The 12,192-nt window shown below is 36.4% G+C and overlaps 1 protein-coding gene across 3 annotated transcripts in view; it reads right to left on the bottom strand.

The window, feature by feature from the left end:
* Window positions 1–12,192, bottom strand: part of EPS15 (epidermal growth factor receptor pathway substrate 15) — a 143,985-nt gene that overhangs the window by 109,469 nt on the left and 22,324 nt on the right. For all 3 annotated transcript variants that reach the window (XM_027059214.2, XM_053214022.1, XM_053214023.1), the window contains exon 2: window positions 188–229. In XM_027059214.2, the coding sequence (XP_026915015.1) occupies window positions 188–229 (42 nt within the window). The remainder of the gene's footprint in view (window positions 1–187; window positions 230–12,192) is intronic.

The raw sequence follows: 12,192 nt of genomic DNA on the forward strand, positions 1-12,192 counted from the left end.
CTTTTGTTCATTTTTCTGATAGCTTCTCAAAATCATTAAGCACTCAAAGCAGAAGGCTAAAGCACAAGAAACTGAAAACAAGACATGTCAAATGTGTTCTATTGGCTGGTAATCTGCAAATATACAATCAATAACTGAACTTACCTTTTATGTTCAATCTAGAAAAACAAAGAAACAGAAATCTTACCTGTCTGTAGTACTTTTCATACACAGGATTCCCACTTGATAACTAAAATAAATAAATAAATAAATAAATAAATAAATAAATAAATAAATAAATGTTATTCAATAATTTATACTATTATATTTGCATTCATTTAACAGATATTTGAGACATAAAATGAATAAGATTAAAATATCCTTCATTTCAAAAAGTTTGTTTTAGTTTCTCTTGGGGGGGAGGGAAAATGAATAAAGGCAGCCCTATAGATTACTAAGAATCAAGTAGAGTCAAGTAGAAAGGTGCCTGGGTGGTTCAGTCAGTTAAGCATCTGAGTTTGGCTCTGGCCATGATCTCACAGTTTGTGGGCTCTATGCTTACAGTGAGAAGCCTGCTTGGGAATCTCAATCTCTCTCTCTCTCTCTCTCTCTCTCTCTCTCTCTCTCTCTCTCTCTCCCCCCTCCCAAAACAAACTTCAAAAAGAAAAAAAAAAAGGAATCAAGCAGACAAAAAAATAAAACAATTTTAAAATTATTTTTGACATAAAAACTCCTTTTTCTCATGCAAAATTTTACCCAGAAACCCAAAATATAACAAATTAGGGGTGAAATACTTTGGTTAAAGACAGTTGAAAGGCTCAAACCTTTGGCATTCGCCCTCCACTCAAGTGTCCAAGGTCCCTATGAATACAACTCAAGTACCACTTCAATAAAACAATCAAATGAATACAGAAACAGATATACAAAAAGATGATGTTTACATCATCAGACCTGAAATGCTTGTAGGCAAGGAGTGCTGTTCAATTCATACCACAGTTCAAAGGGTTCCCTGGTCTGCTGATGAACAGATTTCCTATTCTCATTTCAAAGGCAGCTTAGGAGTATCAGTGTCTGAAGGCTCAAGTTCACCTGTACATGATTGGGTAAGAGTGTTTTGGAACCAGGAAGGGTATCCAAGAAGGCTTCATGGAAGTGACATCAGTGCAGGAATTTGAAGAATGGGGGGGAAGGTGAGAAGGTGATTCTACACAGAGGTAAGGGCATACAATCAACAGAAAGCTCAGTTACATTTGAAAAGAACAGTAAGGAGTTGTGAATGGTGACAGGAATTGGAAGTAAGATTTTGAAGTTTTGTAGAAGATAACTTAAGAAAGGATTCATATGCCATGGTAAAAGTAAAGAAAATGAGAATGGGAAAAGGGAACAGATTCAAGAGTTATTAACACAGTATTAGGTCCAGGTGATAATTTGTGAAGAGGGGAAAATAGGATGGAAAGTAGAAGGCTACTTAGGAAATAATTTTAATGGGCCCAGCAGAGGACCTGAACACTAGAAATGGCAGAAAAGAAGAATATGGTCTGAATAAACATTTGTAAGATAAATTTTCAGGACTTATTAAGTAGATGAGGGGGCAAGAGAAGTCTAGCTAGAAATACGAAAATAAACACACAAAAAAATCTTCAAGCATCAAGGTTGGGGCTATAGCCTTAATAGGTATGAAAATTGGATTAAGAAATCAACATTCACTGAATGCCTACTTTGAGAACACATTATGTTAATAATCCTTGTGAGCCACATAGTATCATTCCAGTTTGCAAATAAGGAAATCTAGTGTGAGCCACATAGTATCATTCAAGTTTTCACGTGAGGAAACCTAGTATGAAGGTTAACTGTATGTGTCAATTTGGCTAGGCTAGCCCAGTTGTTTGGTCAAACATTCTTCTAGATGTTACTGTAAAGGTATTTTTTAATGTGATTAATATTTATATCAGTACACTTTGAGTACAGTAATGTGGGCCTCATCCAATCAGTTGAAGGTCTTAAGAAAAAAGACCGAAGCCTCCTGAAGAAGAAGGTATTGTCTCCAGAAAGCCATTAGATTCAGCAGCAACATCAACTCTCCCTTGCTGGCCTGCCCTACAGATTTAGGACTTGCCAGCATCCACAATTGCATAAGCCAATTCCATAAAATTAGTCAATCATTCAATGTATGTGAATGTGTGTGTGTCTATCCTGTTGGTCCTGTTCCTCTGGAGAACCCTAATATACCTAGTCTCAGAAAGATTATTTGTCCAAGCTTTTATTTACTTTTTTTAAGTAGGCCTCACATGCCCAATGTGGAGTCCAAGGTGGGGCTTGAACTCACCACCCTGAGATCAAGACCTGAGCTGAGATGAAGAGTGGGATACTGGGGTGCCTGGGTGGCTTAGTTTGTTAAGCGTCCACTTCGGCTTAGGTCATGATCTCACAGCTCATGAGTTCGAGCCCTGTGTAGGGCTCTGTGCTGACAGCTTGGAGCCTGGAGCCTAATTCAGATTCTGTGTCTCCCTCTCTCTGTGCCCCTCCCCTGCTCGTGCTCTGTCTCTCTCAAAAATAAACATTAAAAAAAAAGAGAGAGAGAGAGTTGGACGCTTAACCAACTGAGCAATCCAGGCGCCCCAACTTGTCCAAGGTTTTAAACGGCAGAGCCCAGACTTAAACACAGGTCTATCTCACTCGAAGCTCCATGCTCTTTCACAGTATCATGCTCCTTTCCATATGTCCTGGTTTGCTCAGGACAGTCTTGATTTACAATCTGTTGTCCCAGCATCCCATCCAGTTTACCATTTGTCTCAGATTTTGCATTTTCTTAAATGAACTATTATTATTAGTGGCAGTATTAAAATAAAACAAGATGAGGGGCACCTGGGTGGCTCAGTCAGTTAAGCCTCCAACTTCAGCTCAGGTCATGATCTTGCAGTTTGTGAGTTTGAGCCCCGCATCAGGCTCCATGCTCACAGTGCAAAGACTGCTTGGGATTCTCTCTCTCTCCCTCTCTCTCTGTCCCTCCCCGACTCGTGCTATCTCTGTTTCTTTCAAAATAAATAAACTTAAAAAAAAATAAAAACAAACAAAAAAATAAACCAAGATGGATTTAGTACACCTCTACTGTATACATCTAACTTCTGGCCAAGCTATCAACTAACTAGTAGAGGGTAAGTGCTTTATCCACTTCTTCAAATGATGAAATCTGTAAGAGGACTAGTGATAATTCCATCTTTCTTTTCCCAATTCTTCGCAGATACAGTATCACTACCATCTTCTTTTCAAGAAACAGCATGCAGAAGACTCACTGAAAAGTATCCTCAGACACAAGCAAACTTAGAGGTTGCTAACTCCTTACACCCTTGTGGGATAGTGGAAGTAGTATTTGACACTGGTACTCCTGATGGCTACTTGGTATGCCAGTCACTGCACTGACACGTACAAAGACCTGCAACATGCCCCAGGCCACCCACCAGCTGGCTAAGTCAGTGGGAAAGTACAGGCTATGGACAAATGAAGTATATGCAAGGAGTCAACAATAGTCTGAATTTTATTATTTACTGTATGGTATATAACTCTAGAACTACTTATTTTGTTGTTTGGCAATTGTTTTTTTATTATCCAAGAAGCCCTTTCAGAAACAATGAACTAAAAAGAAGAAATTGTATGTTTAATACAAAATTAAATACTCAGTTTTCATTTCTCTGAAAAATGGATAGATAGGTAATTTGCATAAAATTTTTGAAGCTACTGCTATTTATTATGGAGCTCTAGTGACATCACTGTTAATGAGTTGGCTACAACTGTGCAAATTTACAAATGTTTTCATATATCCACGGTTAAAATTTTAAGGATAAAAATGGTATTAGACACAAAAAAACAAAAAAAACTTATGTATACTCTCCTTGCAACCTGTCATCTGATTTTAAAGACTGGAATCATTGGAAAACTGACTTCATAAATGCAACCTAAGTGTTTCAGTACTGAATCTTTTTGAAAACAAGTCCTCTAGAAATTGGTTGTACATTGCTCAAAATCAATTGAGAATCTTTAATCAAAAGTTGAAGTTCAATGAATAAAGTTCCAAAAACACTTCAGCTTTTGAAGCTTTTAGCAAATATCAATTATTATAAACCAAATCTGCCAAGACACTGAAACATACTCCTCAAAAACAAGGCAAGAACTAAACAAATTAAATGATGAGGGTTCAAAGAGTATGTAAGATTTAATTCTGAAATTCTATAATTATACTTTGTAATGAATTACAGGAGTTCCATCAAAAGATTCCTGCTATTTTTAACTGGATACATTTATAGTCTGTACTGGAATAAAATGAAATTATAGAAAGCCTACAATTTTGCACTAAATTTAGTGAAACATAAAATAATCATAAAGAGGGACAACTTCTATGACAAGATTTGTCTTATAAAAATATTTGTCAAAGAGAGTACCTTAATAGAGGCCTGTAACACCTCCTGTAAAAATATTGGGGCTAACAAATTCATAATTTTCAATAAGAAAAAAATGAGAATTAAGAATATACTTCATTTAGCAATTTTTTTCCCTGAACTAACCAGGTACATCACAACAAATAGAGTACATTAGCAATTAATATTACTGGTTACAGAGAATAAACTGTGAAGATTAACTACAGCAGACAATTTTATGAATAAATTTAAACTAGTTAAACTGCACTGGAAAATAATTACATTCTTCAGAAAGTATTAGTGACACAATATTAGAGACACTTATGGCTAAGAAATGATTAAAAAAATACCAAAAAAAATTCTATTTGTGTTTTTTAATATTGACAATGTAAAACCTTAATTTTGTTATAACAAAGAACAAATGTACTTTAGTACATTTTGTTTTTGAAAATTGTCTCTGACTAGAACTCCTTTACTAATCTACCAATGTAATGAAATCATTTTGATGGCCAAAAAAAAAATTAAGTATTTCAAAAAACTTACAGAATTCTAAATATTTATAAATGTCCCTTTCATTCTCAAAAATGTCCAGGTTGAATGAAAAATTGTATACTCACCCTACTTACAAGAGTAAAAAGTAAAAAGACAAGAGTAAAAATACTTTTCCAGAGGAAGCAAATGAAATACATTCCATCAATAATGAAGAGTTAATTTTTAAAGATAGTTCAGTTGAATTTTTAGTACCCAGAAAAAAAAATCTCATATACAGAAATTCTGAGCTCCAAACTATACCTTATTAATCATCATGTTACAGACATCACATTGGTTACTACATAAACACATCTGAGAAGGCATTAGCTCACTAAAGTGTTGTAAAGTACACCCTGTGCTGATTAGTATACTAATACGATACAGCTAAATGAGAATGGAGAAAGCCATCCAAATTGCCAATTCACTCATCAAGCAAGAAGACCAATGAGCATTTTTGTTATGTCTCAGTAAAAAAAAAAAAAATTTTTTTGTTGAAATATGATCATCTTAGATCAAAAAGAATTCACACATACACAACACACACAATGAATGCAGACAGAAAAAAATTTGAAAGGCAGAGCTAAAATGGTAATAGTGATGGGACGCCTGGGTGGCTCAGTGTCCGACTTCAGCTCAGGCCAATGTTCTCACAGTCCGTGAGTGCGAGCCCCGCGTCGGGCTCTGTGCTGACAGCTCAGAGCCTGGAACCTGCTTCAAATTCTGTGTCTCCCTCCCTCTCTGACCCTCCCCCGTTCATGCTCTGTCTCTGTCTCAAAAATAAATAAACATTAGAAAATAAATTAAAAAATTAAAAAAATGGTAATAGTATCTCTGAAAAATGGGATCATAAATTATTTTTACATTCATCTTTGTACTACTGTGTATTCTCTGAAAACATTTTTTATAATAAGCACATCCTACTTTTATAAGTAAAACAAAAAAGCCATTTTCAATTTGAGGAAAAACATAAAACTTCAAAATTCTGAAATCAGTATTCAAAATTGCATATGGGGGGTGCCTGGGTGGCTCAGGTGGTTTGAGCATCTGACTCTTGATTTGGGCTGAGGTCATGATCCCAGGGTCATGGGACTGAACCCCACATCAAGCTCTGTGCTGAGCATGGAGCCTATTTGGGTATGAATTTTTAGCATCTAAATTAATTTCTAAAGGAAAACTTTTAAACTACAGTTGTCAAGACAAAAATCTGATCTTTTAAAATTCTAACATTATTTAAAAGCAATTATTTATTAATTAGCTATATAATAAACTCTTATCAGTTGCCACAAAGTAAAATATTCATAAATGTAAGAATTCCTTCTCAAGAGTCAGTAGCTATTTATTACTACTCTGAAAAAATGTTAAGTGCTTATAATAGATGTTAGAAAGTAAATACAGTTTTGTAAAAAAAATACTCAAGTTTTGGTATCAGATAGGCCTAGATTCAAAGTCCATTCCATTACTTTTTAGATGATCTTGAACAATTTACTTCACCTTTTTAAAAAGCCTGTCTCCTTATCTATAAAGTGCTAATAATGTCTATTTTTCATCGGTCTTATATGAATTAAATTAATTGAAATAAAAAGAGATGATTACTTGTTTCCTAATATCCTTTCTTCTTTCTTTAGCAACAGCATCCCTAAGCTTTTTTTTTTCAATATATGAAATTTATTATCAAATTGGTTTCCATACAACACCCCGTGCTCATCCCAAAAGGTGCCCTCCTCAATACCCATCACCCACCCTCCCTCCCTCCCACCCCCCCATCAACCCTCAGTCTGTTCTCAGTTTTTAAGAGTCTCTTATGCTTTGGCTCTCTCCCACTCTAACCTCTTTTTTTTTCTTCTCCTTCCCCTCCCCCATGGGTTTCTGTTAAGTTTCTCAGGATCCACATAAGAGTGAACACATATGGTATCTGTCTTTCTCTGTATGGCTTATTTCACTTAGCATAACACTCTCCAGTTCCATCCATGTTGCTACAAAGGGCCATATTTCATTCTTTCTCATTGCCATGTAGTACACCATTGTGTATATAAACCACAATTTCTTTATCCATTCATCAGTTGATGGACATTTAGGCTCTTTCCATAATTTGGCTATTGTTGAGAGTGTTGCTATAAACATTGGGGTACAAGTGCCCCTATGCATCAGTACTCCTGTATCCCTTGGGTAAATTCCTAGCAGTGCTATTGCAGGGTCATAGGGTAGGTCTATTTTTAATTTTTTGAGGAACCTCCACACTGTTTTCCAGAGTGGCTACACCAATTTGCATTCCCACCAACAGTGCAAGAGGGTTCCTGTTTCTCCACATTCTCTCCAGCATCTATAGTCTCACAGCATCCCTAAGCTTTATCTGGACATATGGACACCTAGCTAAAGCTACATTTCCCAGCCTCTCTTACAATCCCAATTCTCCCAATGGAATGAGGATGTAAATAATGTGTCCAACTCCAGGTTATGTACCTACAGGGAAGGAGAATGCTTTCTACCTCCTAGTCCTTCTTCTAGCTGGCCAGAATGAAGATATGGTAGCAGAACATGGAACAGCGGTCCAGACTGAGATGGAAAACATGGCTGAGAATAAAAGAATGATAAGAGAAAAAGGGCGTAGATCCCTGACACTATCATGAAGATGCCGTATCAGCCCTATACCATTTACTCTACCTGGACAGTTACTTGAGGAAGATAAACTCTCTTGTTTAAGCACTATGATTTTGGCTTGAACCAACACCCTTAACTAATGCAACAAAGAAAAAAAAAAGATCTATTTTTATTAAGAAAAAAATCATTTAAAGTATAGTAAACTTTAGTAAGAAAAAAATTATTAAAAAAAGTATAGCATACTATACTAAGGCAGGTTGCATTATAATTCTCAATCATTTATTCTCCTCTTATAAAAGTATTAACATCCCTGCCTGCTGCCGTGTGACTTGTAGTGCCTCTCTATGGCAAGAACAGCCCTACTGCTGGCTTGGCCATTTGACTTACTTTGGCCAGTGAAATAGGAGAAACTTCCAGTTCCAAGTTAGAAGCCTTAAGAACTATTGTGTGTTTTCACCAACTCTTGCTCTTTTCTCTCTACCAAGAGAACCGTACATCACAAATAGGGGGTGCTCTTTCACTCTGGATCTTAAAATGAAAAAGAATCGTAGTGTAGAACCATAGATGATTACTAGGAGAACCTATAACATGAGCAATAATTAAACTTTTGCTATTGTAAGCTACTGATGTTTTTGGTTATTTCTTACTCAAAATAATTTTTCAAAAGTTAACATATAGATAATCTAACACCAAAGTATACCAGGTAGTAAAAGAAGAAGGAAGAAGGAAGAAGGAGGAGGAGGAGGAGGAGGAGGAGGAGGAAGAGGAAGAGGAGGAGGAGGACCTGATTACTAGGGAAATCCATAGGTAAGTAAATAAATATCAAGAATTGCTTCATATAGAATTTTTAGTTTCATCTCTGGGGGGTTATATGGGAGGTAGATGCTACATCATAGGACTTTTGAGAGACTGATTCTATAATACACAAAATGAACTGAAACTTTAAATAGTGTTAGGCTTATTATAAATGGTTATAGTACAATGTGGGGAAAAAAGGTAAAAACAGAGAAAGGACCTCTAAAACATAATTTTTATCTTTTTTCCATTAATCACAAGTTCACACAATAAAGAATAACCAGTGAATAAATTAATAAAACGAAGAGGGGAATGGGTATAAACATAAAGGAGTAACATAAAAACCTTTGTGATGGAACAGTTCTTTATCTTAATTACTGTTAGTTACATGAATCCACACATGATAAAACTGCATATGCATAGTCCATCAACTGATGAATGGATAAAGAAATCGTGGTTTATATACACAATGGAGTACTACGTGGCAATGAGAAAGAATGAAATATGGCCTTTTGTAGCAACGTGGATGGAACTGGAGAGTGTTATGCTAAGTGAAATAAGTCATAGAGACAAAGACAGATGCCATATGTTTTCACTCTTATGTGGATCCTGAGAAACTTAACAGAAGACCATGGGGGAAGGGAAGGAAAAAAAAAAAAAAGGTTAGAGAGGGAGGAAGCCAAAACATAAGAGACTCTTACAAACTGAGAACAAAGTGAGCGTTGATGGGGAGTGGGAGGGAGGGGTGGGTGGGTGATGGGTATTGAGGAGGGCACCTGTTGGAATGAGCACTGGGTGTTGTATGGAAACCAATTTGACAATAAACTTCATATTTAAAAAAAACTGCATATACATAGAACTACATACATACAAACATGCACAAAAATATCTATAAAACCAGGGCACCTGGGTGGCTCAGTCAGTAAAGCGTCCAACCTGGGCTCAGGTCATGATCTCGTGGTTTATGGGTTCAAGCCCCACATCAGGCTCTGTGCTGACAGCTCAAAGCCTGGAACCTGCTTCAGATTCTGTATCTCCCCCTCTCTCACCCCCTCCCATGCTCATGTTCTTTCTCTCAATAAACGTTAATTTTTTTTTTTAAATAATAAAAAAAAACTATAAAACCAATGACATTTGAATAAGGCCTGTGAATTGTGCCACGGTCAATTTCCTAGTTTTGCTATTGTACCATAGTTATATGAAGTATGACAATTAGGGACAACTGGGTAAAGGGTATATGGGACCTCTCTGTAGTACTTTTTTGCAACTTCCCATGATAAGGTGGTGTTGAAGACCACTGTGAAATAGAGAGGTGAAAATCCAGACAGAGAGCCTGTCTGTAAAGGCAAACAGATACAAAAATCTGGATAACAAAAAGGAGACAATGGAATAGTTTTTATTTTTCCAGAAAAACCACCCAAAATCTTTTTTGTTTTGCTCTCTAAAAATTTAAGAAAATGAGTAACAACTCATTACTAGTAGACATAAAAGGTAAGTGTTATATAATGCCACAATTTTCTGGGTAATTTGCCATACAAGTATTTTTAACATATTAACACACAAAAATTCAGCTACTTAGAATATAGCCATCTAATACTTCATTTTCAAGAGAACGGAGGAACCAGAAGGGGGAACTAGCCCTAACATTCTTTTAACTATTCCATCACAATCACAACCACCAACTTCTTTAATGTTGGAACAGCAACTCCAAAGGCCAAAGTAACAAATGAATACAACCAGAAGAGCCTATGCATTTATACACATTTATTTACTCAGTATGAATGGCTTTCAAGTTTGGAGACTAAAACCTTCTGACAGACTTGTAATGTCTAAAACAGACTTGTATATTTCACAATACAAAGGAAAACAGGATAAAGACAAGAATGAAAAAATAAAAGGGAGCAATGGTGATCAACAGCAATCCAAACTGACAAAGGAAACAGTAATCTGAAGCTGTCTGAAGAGTCCAGAGAACATCAATAAAAATGAAACTTTAGAAAGGAAAACAACCCTGAAACTGAGTAGAGGTGGAGAAAAGCAAGTCATGTGAGCAGTCCTCATCTTTAAAGCCAGTGAGAAGGTGCTCAAAGAGACACAAGCAGCCATCTGAGCAGTTCCCTTAGAGAATCCACAGTATCAACCCTCAGCTCTGTGAGTCACAACTCATTTAATAATTTAACAAACATGTACTGGATGCCTTCTAGGGATACAGCAATAGGTTTATATGTCTGGGGTTACAAAAATCATACATGGCTCCTGCCCTCAAAACAGCTTACACTATAATAAAAGTTTCAGTGTTCCATTCTGCAAATGTGCTAACATCTCATGTTAGTCCCATAACAAACCGTTATAAATTGGTAACATAACTGTAGTACTATAAGACTAGTATTGCAAAGAAAACTTTGAAAACCTAGACCTAAGAATATATTTGCTTTGGAGATGATCAGAACCAAAAGGTACTTTAAGTAGAGAAAAGGATTTCAAAAGATGACATACCTGTATGCTACTGAAAAACAATGGGCGTAAACAGAACGTAGCAGCAACTCAGACCAATAATGAACTAGTTTTATTAAATCCAGTTCAATCTGACCAAAAATCTAAGTGGCAGAGTGACAATGAATAGAAAAAGTAGCTTTGGTCTCTCACCAGAAGATAGTTAAGTCCTACACATGCCAGTATAGTTACCCCAAAATAAAGAGAAGTCACTGGGAGAAGCATTATCTTTAAGCAGGAATAATATATGAATTTATAAACATTCAAATAAGGAAGAAATGAAACAAAATAACTATCTCCTGCATTTGTATAGCACTTTACCTTTTTTTTTTTACCAAGGACATTCACAACCTCACCTCAGGCCCTTTTTCTACACTAACCCAGATGATCACATCAAGTCCCACGCTATCAATACCACACTTATACTGATGACTATCAAATGGGTATCTTTAGTTCAAACCCCTTCTCTGAACTCCAAATTTACATAAACCATCTACTTTACATCTCCACTTGGGTATCTCCCAAACATCTGAAAGACTTGTTTTTTTTTTTTTCTCCAAAAACCCATTCCTATCCCCGGCACAAACCATCTAGATGCACAAGCCAAATACCTGAGTCTACCTGTCCCTCACTGTCTGTTTTCAATCCATCAGCAAGTCCTATCAACTCTAATTCCAAGATATACATTGAACTCATCCAACTCTCTCACATCTCAGTCCATATCTTGTCTTTACTACTACTACTACAAACTTTTTTTTAAAGTTTATTTTTGAGAGAGAGAGCGGGGGAGCATCGGAGAGAGAGGCGGACAGAGGATCCGAAGCAGGCTCCGCAATAACAGCAGAGAGCCCAATGCGGGCTCAATCACGAACAGTGAGATCATGACCTGACCCAAAGTTGGACACTCAACTGACTGAGCCACCCAGGCACCCCTGTAACAAACTTTTATCCACCCTCTCAGCCTTTATTCTTGCCTCTCCATACAGAGTATACAGTGGTCATATAAAAATACAAATCAGGACATAATGTTACCCTGTTTAAACCCCTCAATGGCTTCTTATTTGACAAAAAAAATAAAATCCAAACTCTTTGCCATGGCTTGGAATTGCTGCCAGTCTCTGCTCACGTCTCCAGCCTAATTTAGGGCCACTAACTCCACTCTGATATTTCAATTCTTCTAAAAGTACAAATTCTGTCTTAATTCACAGCTTTTGCATGCATCATTCTCTCTTCCTGAAAAGCATAGTTGGTATCTTCATTTACTTAGCTTAAATGTTACCCACTCTAAGATTTTTTTGGATCATCATAAAGTAGGTGCTCTTCTCTTTTATTTTCTTCCTTAGCTTTGCTTGTTTCCTTCAGAGACCTTGATACAACTTGTTTT

This window comes from Acinonyx jubatus, chromosome C1 (genome assembly GCF_027475565.1).
Source record: "Acinonyx jubatus isolate Ajub_Pintada_27869175 chromosome C1, VMU_Ajub_asm_v1.0, whole genome shotgun sequence".
Lineage (NCBI taxonomy): Eukaryota > Metazoa > Chordata > Mammalia > Carnivora > Felidae > Acinonyx > Acinonyx jubatus.